The sequence below is a fragment of the Gambusia affinis genome, linkage group LG15 (assembly GCF_019740435.1).
Source record: "Gambusia affinis linkage group LG15, SWU_Gaff_1.0, whole genome shotgun sequence".
NCBI lineage: Eukaryota > Metazoa > Chordata > Actinopteri > Cyprinodontiformes > Poeciliidae > Gambusia > Gambusia affinis.
In genome coordinates, this window is record NC_057882.1 from 5,103,581 (window position 1) to 5,118,967 (window position 15,387).

The 15,387-nt window shown below is 37.9% G+C and overlaps 1 protein-coding gene across 6 annotated transcripts in view; it reads right to left on the reverse strand.

Annotated features, from left to right (window-relative positions):
* Positions 1–15,387, reverse strand: part of ncam1a (neural cell adhesion molecule 1a) — a 285,015-nt gene that overhangs the window by 23,003 nt on the left and 246,625 nt on the right. For 4 of the 6 annotated variants that reach the window (XM_044141320.1, XM_044141319.1, XM_044141323.1 and 1 more), the window contains 2 exons: positions 6,546–6,670; positions 4,874–5,054 (listed from right to left, as the gene is read on the reverse strand). In XM_044141320.1, the coding sequence (XP_043997255.1) occupies positions 4,874–5,054; positions 6,546–6,670 (306 nt within the window). Of the gene's footprint in view, positions 1–4,873; positions 5,055–6,545; positions 6,671–13,121; positions 13,125–14,775; positions 14,824–15,387 lie in introns of all 6 variants that reach the window. The other 2 variants (XM_044141318.1, XM_044141321.1) reach the window with 1 other exon arrangement.

The window sequence follows — 15,387 nt, forward strand, 5'->3', positions numbered from 1 at the left end:
TGAACAAAATCAGTTTATGAGAGCCAGAGCAAAGTCAGCGATGACAGCAGGAGAGTCACCAGACTGCAAGACACGCACTGGCAGCCCAGGGTAGCTGGAATTATTTGCCATTAATACACAATATTTACAAGTTGTTGTTTTTTTGTTGTTGTTTTTTTTTTTTTTTAAAAGTGATAGTCATCAAGTGGCATTAAATAAAAACAACATAAAAGTACAAAGAAAGAAATTTGTGTTTATGGCAATGTCATGGTCCATAGGTGCCCAGAAGATCACACATGGAGACAGGGAGAGGACACGGAGAAAAGGGAAGCAGGAGGTAAAGAGGGAAAACAGGGAGAGAGAGATTGAAAAATAGGTCAGAAATTCAGAAATCCAAGTCGAAAAGGCGATTTTTAAACTAAATAGAGGAATACAAAGAAGGGAACTGTAAGTCAGAGGAATAAATAAAAATAATAAAATAAATAAATAAATAAATAAAAGTCTTAGTATGTTAGTAGCACACCCAATGAGTGATGTTTTATGGCAGGAATGGATGGAAGGTGATGGGATGATGACAACAAGGAAGGAATTTCAGGCAACAATGTTTATCTACGTCAGCGTGTTAAAGTATTCGCTGATGTTAGAGATCACAGCCGCCCAGAAACATCTCAGACTTCCTGTCTAGTTTAACATTTCAAGCACCAAGTATTCCTTACTATGCACATAGGAAACTGTGAAATTGATGTTAAAGTGTGTTAATTATTTTTTTTTACTTGAATACTAAGAAAATTATTGTTTTACTCAGAGTATCATATGAAAATAGTCCTTGATTTGTACTGTCCAGAGTAACTGTAATAACCATTGCTTATGACCTGCAAGCAACTTGTAGAATTTCAAGTCAAATGAGACTTTTTAAAGTTGAAACAATCAAAAACAAAAATTAACTCTTTACTTTGAAAATTAAGCTTTGTTTGTTTATTGAGATAGTAGGAACGTTTTTATTTAAACAACTTTCTCTTTGGGCTCCCACGAGTTTGAGTCCAAATCTGACAAACTTCCTAAAAGCGACTAAAAAGTTTGAATGAGCCTAAATTATTTGATGTTCAGGATTCTCATTTCTTCACATTTCAGAAATACAGACTGGCAAGAAACATTTTAGTATAAACTGGATTCGGATTCTGTCATGTCTCCTTTAATTACAGCAGAAATAGAAATCTATTGAATGAGAAAACAATGTAACCCTGACAACAGAGTTTATTATGAATAACTAAACAAGCAGAGAGACGTCAAGAGAAATCTTGTTTGCACACTTCTCAATAATTGAAAGAAGAAAAATGTCATTTACATCAGGCTTGTCATCAGGAAGCATTCTGGGTAGAAGCATGCACAAAGAAACGATAAAAGTAGGGAGCTAACCACAGCAAAACCATTTCTTCTGCCACCATCACACCATTGGAGAAGACATGCAAAAACCACACATCCAGAACAGAAGCTTGGTATGAGGTCTGAGTCATGGATGGATGGGTGACTGACTGCATGGTTTAGATCCTCAGCAACAGTTTTCCTTTAGCTTGGGAGATTTGGATGCTTTTGTCAGCACTTGCTACAGTTATCTCCAAGTAAGTGAGAAGCACGTCAAGTGCATCTTTAAAACGCAGAATATGTTTCAAAAGTTAGCTTGTTTCAGTAATTCAGTTAAAAATAATCCAAAGTATTTTCACACGGTTCTGTTCTGCATTTTAATGGAAAGTTGAGTGAAAGGAAAAAAGTGGGGAAATACTGGATCCTATCAAGTCCCACGTCTGCACAGCTATTTACCAGGACATTTCAGAGCTTCTAATCCTAATTTTATTACCATGGCATCAAATAAACAATGAGAGAAAGCAGAGTCAATGTTACAGAGAAGCTGAAGGGCACAATCAAAACAAACGTGGCTTCCATTCCATCGCAGCACACCAAAAAACAGTTCTCGTCCGTGCCATGCTGCATTGATGCAGTAATTTATGCAAAAGGATCCCCGACCAAGTGCTTTGTGCAGAGCACTTGGTCAGACATAAGGACACACTCTGCAGTAAGGCTGTGGTTTTTTTTGTGGTTACTTGTGGATCTTTTTTTTTAACCACAGGTTTTTCCTTCCGCTTAACTTTCTATTGTTTTTTGCATGACTAAAAACTTTCTATGGCTTGCTCTCCTTCTTTAAGGCGTCAGCGACTGTCTGCTGGCAAACTGTCAGAATTATATAGGTCATAAGAAAATATTTGTGTATTAAAATATTTTTTAAAATATGTTGCACAAAATAAAAAATTTCTACAAAACTAAATTCTGTAAGTCAACCATGCAGTGAAATGCTGATTTATTGATTTGCATTTAGCTTAATATTGAATCTCTCTACAGAGGAGAGAGGCATTAAAACATAATGCTAAGATACAAAAAGTTGTTCCAGATTCAAAACAGCTTCAAATGAATGCAATATATATCTATATCTATATCTATATCTATATCTATATATATATCTATAGCTATATATAGATATATATATAGATATAGATATATATTGCTATATATATATATATATATATATATATATATATATATATATATATCTATATATATAGATATAGATATATATATCTATATATATATATATCCATATATATCTATATATATCCATATATATCTATATATATCCATATATATCTATATATCCATATATATCTATATATATATATATATATATATATATATATATATATATAGATATATATATATTGAGTTCCCACACTAGGAGCTCATGTTTAAAACAGAAAAGAAAAAAAAAACAGTCAACAAATTATGTTTCCACTGCACATCAACACTGCATTCGGATTGGAAGGTGAAATTGATTGTTTGTTTTCGAAGCAGCAGCTGTTTTGAGTGAGTATAACCAGGAGCAGCTGCAGGGACACGCTCAATGAAATGCAGATGTTGCAACTAAAAATAAATGTTTAGTTTTCTTCGGCTAAAACTGGTTCAGAGAAGCTTGTAGCGAAAAAAACAAAAAGTTGGGGGGAGGAAAAAAAAACCCACTTTAAACGAACAAGAATAAACTGAAACAAAACAAAAGTTAAAGGGAAGTAATTAGAGGAGTCAAAGAGGGGAGCGACTTGGATGAAACCCAGGTTAACTTCTGCTACGGTAGAACTAGAAGAGATCCAAACCTCCCACTGCTACATGGCAGATAATAAGACAAGGAAAATAACGTGTTTTTTCATGTGCCATGCACAGCCAGAAAATTGCCTTTTGGGTATTTTAGTTATAAATGGCAAATGTTAATTTAAACTGGAGGAGGCACCATGCAAAATAAAAAAATAAAATAAAAATGGCTGTAAGGGCTGGATCCCCACCTAACTAGGCCACACAGCAAGCATTCAGGTCAACCACATCCTGAAAGCTGTGGGAGCCACTAAACCGAGCAGCGAACGCAAAGACAGAGGACGTGAAACAGAGAGGATGGCTTTACACATGGAGAGTAATGAGGCCAAGTCAGGGAGGTCATCAGTGAAACAGGACATCTGCTATATTTTTCTTACTCTCTATGAAACATCAAGTAGACGTTTAGCACAGTTTATCCCGTGAGTCTGCTCACTCTTCTGATTGGCTGTTGGACGCTACGGGAACTGCTTGAATCCATTTATGCACAACAGCCTCGCAAAAGTATTAACAGCCAATTAAAGCCATAACTTAATATTTGGTGTGATAAGTATTGCATTTTGCGACAAGAAGGAAGACATGAAAACATAGAGAGTGAAAATAGAGAGAATAGAGAAATAGAGGATGACAGACAGTGATTAATCTGTTCCACTGCTCGGGTTTAGTGCGATGGGGAGGCAGCCCAAGGTCACCAGGTTCCATTTAAACACAATGGAGCAGAGGCTTGACCGTGACCAGGTCTCCCATGTAAAACATGCTGCAGTTTCAAAACATCTGATCCATTTTATCTACAATAGGTTGCAGAAATATTCAGCCTCTTTTAAATTATTCAAGCCTTTACAGTACAACCGCAGACTGCCAGGCAGTTGAATGGGAGTTTTTGTGAAAGCCCAGCATACAGTAGTCCATAAATATGAAGTGGAGTAAATTTATATTCCTCAGCCTGTACTTTGTAGAAGCGTGTCAGCCTGGTCGGGTTTGTCTCCAACAGCCGTCCACATCCAGGAATAAATATTTTTGTCTATTCTTCTGTGCAAAATGGTTTAAGTTCAAACAGGTTTGACAGAGCGTGTTTTCTAAATCTTGGTCATTTTAAATCCTGATTATGCTTTAATCTCAACAACTCCATTGCAGCTCTCATTGCATGCTTATTTCAATTCAAAAGTACTTTATGGATATAAAAGGTGTTGTAACTTAAACTATCCAGGTTTCTTTAAGGAGTCATTGCAGATGCTGACAGCTGTGTGGCAGAGGTCTGTGTTACAGCAGATCTGAAGAAACCTCTGACTGACTCCACTGCTGTCCCATGAAGAACATTATGATTGTCCATTATGTTATTGTTACTAAGCATCCTTTATTTAGAACAATTATGGACAGAAGATCCAAAACAGCATCTTCTCACCCCTCTTGCATAAAGGTCATGAAGGGAGGAGTAACAGCTGGTATCAAAGTAAAAGGGGCTGAACACCAATGCATGCCAAAATATTCAATTTTTACCTTATTCTTCTTCCACGTCACATTTATGAACTACTTCATTTTGGTCTACCAGATAAAATCCCAATAAACTGCATCATCGATCCTGGATTATTCATGTCAGATCATGAGTGCAAGTCGGAGACTTTAAATCCAGAGGGCCCCTGGTCACGGCGGGAGCCCGAGATGGTGTTGTGTGCGGATGTCGGAGGCGGAATGATGGAAGTGGTACCTGGGACGGTGGTGGGCTCTGAAGCTGTTCTGAAGGAAGTGATGGACGGCTCGGATCGGCCCCGCTGATTCTCCGCCACCACAAGAATATCGTAATCCGTGTTCCAGTCCAGGCCATTCAGCATCACGTAATCGCTGGCAGAGGGGAGGCGCATTTCCGGTTTCCAGTCAGACATATGCTTCTGGTGGGGGGGCGGGGAGCAGACAGGACAGGCATCAGCACCAAGTAGCATAGGAAGGCGGTTATTTCAAAATGAATGCATACTGCCACCAGTCCAATTAAAATAAAACATGTTGAAACCAGGTTTATGCATACACCACATTGAAATTAAGTAAGCACACTTGTTCGGATTTAGGTCAGTTTGGATTCACATGCACAAAGATTCCTACGCCTGTAAACGGTCTGGTAAAAGTTCAGATGATATACCAGCTTATTAAGTTTCTGATAATTCACAACTTATTCATGTACTATTAATCACATGTCAAACACATGCCTTCCTTGTGGCACACCATGAAAAATCTAAAGAAATGAGTCAAGATGTCAAGAAGAGAAATGCGGACATTAACGCATGTGGATGGTCCTGGGGTAGAAGAACATCATGTTACGTTCATCGGTCAAATACGGGGGTATTTTACAGTTTTTAGGGAGTTTTTCTGGTGTACTTCACAAAAACCTCAACCAGAAAGTCAAATCGACAATGAACCCAATCTGGGCAATGCCACCATCTCTTGTTGCTCTTACGATTGCAGACCAAACTTTGTTGTGAGACTTTAGAAGGTTAAGAGAAATGGGCCAAAATAATGAGAAAATGTTTACATTTTTGAATTTGAAGAAAATATATTCTAAAATATGAATTTTTTTATTGTTCTGCCACTTAACCCTCCCGACCCTATTAGGGACAAGAGTGAACAGAAAATGGATGGATGGATGAATGTTCTGGAACTTAACTAATATAAATCAGCTTAATTTCCTCAAGTGACCTAAGCCATAAAATGTTTCGTCTGATTTGATCTGATTTAGTGCTATAGAATACAGTGTTTGTTGATATCTTGTTGCAGTTGGATTCATAATTTGACCAGGACTGTCTGAAATACGAGATCTACATCGACTCACTTGGGGCTTCCAGATTAAATAAAGTCTTGAATATATTTTAGTTTCACAAACTCTGAATCGCAACCAGCAGCTAACATCTGCTGAGGTGGCCCAAATGTTAGCTAAGCTCCTCTCAAAGAAATATCCTCTCAGAAGCCAAATCTGGTGTTTCTGTATGAAAATGATTAGTATTTTTTTAAATTACCATTTAACAGAACTCAGTTGTAAACAACCACTGGTTGGAAGCCAACTGGGGATTTAGTGTTACTGGTAATTTTCCTTTCTCCCCAGTGAAAAATGCTCATTTAAAATTGGCAGAACCCAGTCTGGGAGCATGTGTTTGTTTCAAGACGATACAAATTGTTGCCTTAAAACAATAGCTTGGATTAAAGTGAGGCTAAATGTGTTTGTGTTGCTATTGGCGCTTCTCCTCATGACAGAATCCAGCTGGTATCTCCTGCTTCCACTTGCCAACAGGATGTCTCCAGGACTTTTTTTTTTTTTTTTCTCATGATAATTGGTGAAGAAACTGAGAAAATGCAAAGTGGCACCCTGTTACCTCCTTGCCCGGTGTACTCACAGCCTTGTATTTGATCAGGTAGTGCTTAATGGGTGAGCCTCCATCATCCTGCTTGGTCCACTTGACTTTAGCAGAATTACTGCTCTTTATAGGTGTGACTTCTAGTATGGGAGAAGTTGGTTCCCCTGCACAAGATCAGAACATTATTATCAGTTACATCAATACATTTAGCCCAGTTTGTGTTTCAGATGCTACGCATGTTAAGTTTAAGGAAAATATCTGGGCTTCATTTAAAAGGGGTTCTGTGAGGGAGTTCAGAGTAGCCATGGATTTCCTTGCATAGTAAGTTGAATTTGAACTGGGACTACACCTTCTGGTACGCCTAAAGTCTGGTAAAAATGTAAATGAAGCAGATTTTTCAAAATGTATACTTTACTCTTCATAAGTTACTCTTTGTAAGTTTGTCGTGATAGACAACCATTCGATGTAGGAAGTTGGACCATGTCTACAGTCAGAGCAATTCTCTAAAAGTTGACCACCTTACGGCTTGAGGATGCTATATTACCTCCAATACAGCCATCCTATTCAGGAGTGTTGGATGCATCAGGTGTTTCACTTACTACTAATCACTACTTCACAGAACCCAACCGAAAATAATCCAAAGTTTTCTTCTAGGGTAAACGCTGAACAAAAGTTTGGAACTGACTTCATTTTAAATGGAACCGTTTCTTCAAATACAAGCTGTTAGAATCAGATGACTGTAAAATGTATATGCAATGTTAATTATATTGTCATACAAGCTGTCCTTTGTTTATCCTGAATAATACTGTAACACTGTTGACACTAAACGACCAAACTAAAAAAAACAAAACAGAAAAGCCTTTTTGGGATATTTTTATGCCCTAACAGTTATTGGTACCTTTGTAATGCCCTATAAACAGCCTACAAATAAGCATACATTTCACAGCATTTGTTGTATCTAACAATTAATGTTTTTGGGGGTTTTTTTTGAGATAAATTCAACATTTAGCATGACTGTAGGTATTCATAGCTGAATATTAATCTCCAATTAAGAAACTATAGATATTTTAAGCTAAATCTGTAACAATTCCCATGAAATAAATGTAACTGGTTGCATTTTTAATTGATGATTTTAGGTAAATCAGAATGTCAGGAAATGGATTAGTAATCCGTGACTTCTGATGCTTTGATGAAAGAAAAATGATGGAAATGAGAAGCTAATTTAGCCACTCGTCAAAATTGGAAATGCTAAAGCACATGACTTTCAAATAAAGATGCATTTTTCTCTTCATAATTCAGGAAAATGGCTACAAGAATACCAACTCTGTGGTAGACGACTGGCTTGTAACGTCTTCCAGTTTCAAAGCAGCCGAGTTGCCAGACATTCCACACATACCAAGCACTTTGATGCTATTTAGAGATTGAAGTGTGAATTAGGAACATTCATTTCAATTCAATTTAAAAGCCCTGGTTCAGGAATAGTGGCTCAATAAGACAATCCACATTCTTCAGACTTGTTTAGTTACAACTGAGGTAAATTAAATTCTGTGACGTAAATAAATTCAGACTAAGGGAATGGATGAGTAAGAGAAATAGCCAGTCATTTTCACAGTTTCTGTTTTTGTGATTTTTTTGCATTCAAAATCATATATTTTGTGGTGCTATTCTATTCTATTCTATTCTATTCTATTCTATTCTATTCTATTCTATTCTATTCTATTCTATTCTATTCTATTCTATTCTATTCTATTCTATTTTAAGCCTTTTCCAGAATCTACATGGGAAAATGAGAAGAAAGCACAAGTTTTTTTTATTCTTTAAAGAATTTAAATAGCTGTACATCAAGGAAGGCTGAGGTAGAAGTGTAGTAGCAGTGAGAAATGCTGCCACCTGCAGGTGGGAGTTGGCAGTCATTTGTATTTTTGACCATCTTTACCGAATATTTGCAATAAACTTAAAATGGCGCATTAGGGAGAAAAAAAAATGCAGAGATTGTTGATTTTGAATGATGTTCTATGATAGTATATTTAGATTTTCACATCACAAACATTTTTACCTGGGATGCCAATAATTGCTCAGGATGCTTAAATAGTATTTAGTCCAAATAGAATTTTAAAATCTAAATCTCAGCCAAGCTGGTTTGTTTCTTGTCATTAGACAGTCGATTCAAATCTGTTTTTGATCATAGCAAAGTGAGATTTAAATAAGTCACAAAAAAAAAAACATTTAAAAAAATAAATAAATCAGTGTATCCTAGTAACCCTGTTGGAGTGGTTTCATTCCCAAAACCTGAACCACTCTTACCGCTGCACTTGTACATGAAGAGATATCATTTCTGTTCAACAAATAAGCTTGCTCTTTCCATGTGACATTTGGAGAAAAAAATTTATTAATTCATTAATAAATAAACCATAGCAGCTGATTTGAAGCACTTGTTGAGTCAGAAATAGACCAACATTTTAAGGCCAGAGTGAGAAATGATATAAGCGTTAGAATTGACTGCGTGTGGATTATCAGCTGAAGGACAGCATGAGGGTTTGGAAAGGCTGCTCTCTGACGGAGGTGCTGCTCTCCTCCTGGCTCCTCATTATCAGCTCCGTCCTCCTGGGTAATTTCTGCCCGGTCGCACGATAATGAGCCTGTAGGCCTTGATTGGACATGTTATCCTATTACTTTTAATAACATTTACATAGGCTTATGGGAGAGAAGGTCAGCGCGGTTCTTGGTGCGTTTTGTCATGAATGTTTGCTTCTTCTCATGCGCCTGTGTGATGGGCGTGGAGATTGCGACTAAAAAAACAAAAACTCATTAGCTGTAAGCTGATTGGTTATGTAAATTTCGAAAACAGATCGCACACGGCTTGAACTTTGATTTTTCCGGAAAGCGGAGGAGAAAATCTAATTCATGCATTTATTTTAAATTGCCCAGAAAAAGTTTCTCTTGCACAGATTTTTAATATTCTACAGATCAGCGCTAGCAGTTAAAAGTTAATGAGATGAATGTGCATGACGACACTTCATTGTTTAGGTTAGAGTGCTGCCTAAACAATCCAGCAGGCTGGGGTGAGCATGACCGAGGCTGGAAATAAATTAGAAAGTGTTAGTAAAAGCAGCAGCAGGAGCAGTGAAGCATTCAGAGCGGTTATCCACAAGCATCCGTCTGGATTAGGAACAAACTTACTGAAGCTATAACACTCAGGGAGAGAAAGTGAAGCGGTTAGGATGAGAGACTCGCACTGCGGGCTGGAACATGTACAGCAGGTGCCACACAAAGAGGGTGGAGCATGTGGAGCGCCCACCACCCATCACTTCTAAGTAAGACGTGACTGCAGGTGGTGGGAGTCCACATGCAGACGGTGGCACCTTTCCCCACATCCCAGCAAACAATCAGAGACGACAGAAGTTAGAAACGTACAGAAGTGGTTCTAGGTTTTGTGTTCACACCTCTGTCTGCTGCTGAACGTAACTGAACGAAAAGCAAAATGAAGTTAAATTTGTGTTCCCACCAAGAAGACATGACACTAAGGACGCACACATGCAAACAGGAAGGAGGTGTGGGGAGGAGGAAAGAGAATTTAATCCGCAGGACGCGGTGCGGAGATGCGCACGTGTTGCAGTGCGTCCAATCAGTGGAGTGTGAGAGTTTAAACTCTTCTAAAATGAAAAGCATGGAAAATGACCCTGTGGAGGATCGTGTTTAGCAGTCAGAATGCTGCAGATGACTACAGGTGGCACCTTGCGAGGATGCATGAGATAAATACAAGTATTACTCATTAAGGCGTTTTTTTGCACCCAGCAATATGAAGATATAGAAAAACTATAGAAAAACTGTAGGAGTCTGTTTCCAGTATTGGGTTTTGAAAATGTACGGTTTTAAAAACTGCAAAGAGTTTTTGTGGTCTAAAGGGATTCTGTGAGAAAATTTCAAGATGACCAGATGGATGATAGAAAGTAATATAGCACTGCCCCTCCTCCACCTGTTGCTGCACACTGTTGGACAGCTGGCTAAAACAGGTCTAGTACTTTATTCTATTATTATTATTATTATTATTGTTATTATTATTTTATTATTATTTTCCAGATACTGTAACCAGTTTCCACTTTATTCCGAACGTGGTGTAAGTCCCACATTTAAATCCTGATTTAAATCTGTTCTTACACACAGGTGCATCTCAATAAACTGGACTTTAGAAGTAAAACTAGAATCCCATGGATTTATTACATGTGATTCGAAATAAAAATAATTCAGACATTTGTTTCTGTTAATTTGTATTTAAATGGCTCCCAGCTAAGGCAGTCTCCTAAATTCAGTTTCTCTAAAAATTCTAATAATACATGAAACTATTTTTAAAAAATACTGAAAACTGGGCCTATTATAGGTTAAATCCAGTTAGTTGGGGCTCATTTTACAACCATGATGACAAATGATATGAAATATCTGTTGTGTGATGATTTCATGCTTAGTACTTCTATGCTAGAGTTGAATGAAAGATGACAGAATGATCTAAAGTGATTCAATCTAATTTGAAAGAAAAATTACCTTCTGTTGATCACCGAAGACCACATCGTCAGCACCATGCAAGAGCCGCATGGCGCAGTCACATGATGCGCACGGACATGATTGGTCAAAGAAAATACGGGAGGGCCAGAGCGGGGAGAGGGGCGGGGCGGGGAGCCACATGGAAAACATACAAAACAGTTTTGAAATGATGAAAACGTGTCGACAAAAAAACAAAAAACAGAACAAATGAAAATGTTAGAGACAAAATAGCAAAACAAAACAAGAGGAGCAGATTAATCCCTCAAATGAATCTTTAAAAAAAGGGTCACTGGAGATAAGAGGCATGAGGCAACTTAAAAAAAAAAAAAGCCAATAAAAATCAATGTTGCCTTCAATCTACAGCAAAGTAATTTAAAAAGAAAGCAAAGCAATTGCGCAGCAGCTGGGTTTGAATCGGATGTGGGCATGAATAACATTTTGCTTTGTTTTTGTAGTTTTCCATGAACCAGTCATGCTAGCCAAATGTGAAACAACACATTAAGTATGAACACATGAAAACCTGACACAATAAACACATTAAGTATGAACACATGAAAACCAGACACACCGTCAGACCTCAGGAGCCAGAGTCCTGCAGGTCTTAGACGTTTCACTGCTTCAGCTCACCTGGTTCTGCAGGGCCCACATCCACTACCAGGCCTCTGCAGAACCGGACGGCGTACTGAGGAGGGTCTGCAGCCGGCTGACACATCTAAGACCTGACAGACACCAGACCTGAGGATTTGTTACCTTCGTCACAGTGATGCAGGAGTAACTGAATGATGATGCATGAACTGTGAAGACGAGCAGCCTACTGTTAAATCTGCGTCTGAGACATGAGCAGTCTGGTTGAACTACAGAGAGCACGGTTCATTTAGGTGACTCCTGGAGGTTATTGCATAAACAAAGGCAATGAACATGGAAATGTTAGTCAGTTAATAGGGAACTATTTTTTTTTTAATGAAATTAAAAAGCGTGGTGTCAGTGATTCCTGTGTAACCTCTTGTTCAGAGCAGCAAGTTAAAGCTTCTCCCGCCAGTTTCTGCAAAAGATCCAAATTAGTCCATTCGTGCCACACAGGAATGAATCAACGCCGTCTAACAACACAGTCCGGTGTTGTTGGACTAACTATCTTATATTTGAGCAAAAATACACATTCACAATATTATAGCATTCAGAAATTCAATAAATCATTCATATCATGAACTGTTTTTTTTATCCTCCAAAAAAGCAACTTCTAAAATACTAGAGCTCAGCTGCTCGCATATAGACATTGACTTTGCAGCAGTCTGGAGCAAGCATGTGGCACCAGTGGGCAGAAATGTCTCCTTTTTAACAAAGATGAGCATCCAACAAAACCAGGCTCAGTATGAACCACAAATGAAAAACAAACACAGAACCATTGTGCCTGTTGTTCCTTCTTTGGGAAAGAAACACATGATCCAAACACAAGATCATGGAAGCAGCAACTATTAATAACTTTGTCAATGAAAGAGACCTGAGACAGCAGCACTTTCTATGACAAAAAACCCCAGAAGAAAATACAAAATGTTGAAGGCAGCAAAACTATCTCTGTCTTTGTCCAGAAAGTTTTACAACTGGACCAAATAATGTAATGAGTCAGGGCAACTCTTCTAAAAGAACAAACGTTAAGGGCCACAATAGCTTAGTCAGTGTTTTTAGAGCTAAACAGAAAAGAGCTGGATCATCAGTGCAGTCTGTAGAAAAGAAAAACAAATCTGTTAAGGAAGCAGAACACACAAGAACTGGACCAAAAAAAAGAGAGGTTAAAATAAAGTGAATGGCAGCATCAGCTCCGTCAATACCAGGACAGAGACAGCTGAACACAGACCCACTGAGCCAGGAATACTTTCTATGGGAAAGAAAATGAAAGAAAAGCAAAAACAATTCTCTTTGTCAGACATACGACCTGCTGTTTGCTACATTATATGACATGAAGAGTTTCTATGAAGAAATGTAAGTGATCGAACTACAGAAGTTCATTTATACTGATGGTTAACATTTGTATATTAATAAGTAATAAATTCCCCATAATGATCACAGACACTCCCTAACCTTCTTCTAAGCTGTCCTTTTTAAAGATCTACTCGTCATGAAACTTGAGTCAGAAATCGACTTGTGTGCAGAGAGGAGGTAGAAAAATAAATCAACAGAAAAGAAAAGGCACCTTTCAGTAAAATCATTCTTCTGTGGCTAGTAGGAACTGAAAGTACAAAGACCCCTGCACCCAAAGCAATGAAGAGTAAAACACAAACTCAATGTTATAAACATTACAATGAATTTAGACTGAAACCAGAAAACCTGATGCATTTCTCAACAGTTTTATGAGCTGATGGGTTAGGAGGAAGTCTTGATAGACATGACTGGATTATGAATAGATGCTAATTAGTACCAGGGTGAAAAGTAGATGAGCCGCTTTATGAAGAGAACGAACCCATCTCCACAGGGGAAAGGCAAAGTCCTGCGCAGCATCAGCAGAACAAACCTCAGTTTCGTCTTGGTCTGATTTCCTAACTCATGATAAATGGTGGAGTTAGTGTAATGATGGGATTACATTGATCTTTTGAAGAAATATCACTTCTTTCATCCTAGACATTAAAATTGGAGTTAAAACGATACTTTATTTTGGTCAGCAGAACAATCTTACACTAACACACCAACGTTGGTTTTGGTCAACATCGATAAGATTTATCCTGTTGAGTTACAGACTTAAGACATAAGGTTTGACTAGCTGTAAGTATGACTCACTATTTATGCTAACACAAAAGCATAAACATACTGTTTGACAAAGGTTAGGATTTAAAACCCACAACTTTTACAGCAACATGCTAGTATTTTTTTTGCTACCTCGACTAAAAGCACGTTAGTTCTGAAATCACGGATTCTCCCAGTAAGAGCAACGCCACAGGAAACGTAAACGTCCTCCGTCATAACAAAACAGACTTCACAATTTCAACCTACAGAGAACCTAAAAACATAAACATATGTACGGTAACCACAAACAGGGTTCCTATGCAGTCTGGAAAGGAAGGGAATTTAAGAATATACAAAAATAAGGATTAGTTTGAAAAAAATTAGTAAGCAAAAAATATTTACTTTGAATTCCAATTATTTAAAAATTGTGTCCAGTTGATCCGTCTTTTCATCTAACCAGCCACAATTTTTGCCCATTCAACTATTCATCTGTCCATCCGCCCTACCATCTGTTGGTCCATCAACCCCACCTCCCCAACATCTGTTCTTTCATCCATACGTCTGCCCATCTTTTCAGCTGTCTCTCCATCCATCATCTCACCAGCTGCTCCATCTCTCCACCTGTCGCTCCATATTTTTATCCAGCCATCCATCTAGAAAATTTTGTCATATATTCAAGATGAACTTTAGAGTTTGAGAACCAGTTAAAAAGTTCTGAGATCTTTTGAGAAAAGTATGCAACGTCGAATGTGTGGGAACCCTGCAGAACCAGTAGGTTTGTCCCTTTTAAACTGGTAAGTGTTAGTGTGATTAAGGACGAATCAACAGAGTTAGAAAAGCAGTTAATCTGTCAATGTAAGCTGGTTCTGTCTTGGACTGGTTATGCTCATCACACAGAACACGATCCCTCCTGTGAGCCACACCAGATATTAATGAACATCTACGCTAAGTGTGAAGCCAGGCAGGCAGGACAGAGAGACGTGACAGACACACTGCTGGACTCGCATATACTCACTAATGGCCATAGTGGTGGCAGCGATAGCAGGTGGGATCGATGATGCAACTGAAAAATGGTGAAAACAGCATGAGAGAAGCAGGAGTCCTCAGTGCTTAGTGATGATCACAAACGGCAGGAATGCTCCCATGCAGCTGCTGCAGAAGTTAACATGACCCAGCATCTGATTGGACAACAGCTGAGCACCAACAATGTGTTCAAGTCCTGTTCAATGTGTTAAACCTTCAGGTGTGGAAATCTATTACACCTGCTGTAATGGCTGCATTTGAAATATGTATGAAAAGGTAGGTTTTTCAGTAACAAACCAAATGAGAACTAACTATAAAGTATGGCCTATGCTGATATAATTGGCATTAATGACATTAAATAACCTGTCAGAGCTGAAGAGGGAAATAAATCTACACCCAGTTTTATTATTCATGGTTCAAATCATGTCAAAATAAAAAAGACAATATGTTGGTAAGCTCAGTTGAGGTGATGAAGGATAATTAGTGAAAAAAATAAATAGCAGCTTAGAATATTTTAATTCAGTTTTGACTCTTGGATCAAAATTACTTTTCCATTAAAATCTGATTATGTGGTTTTTTTGTTTTTTTTGGGAGCAAAACAGAA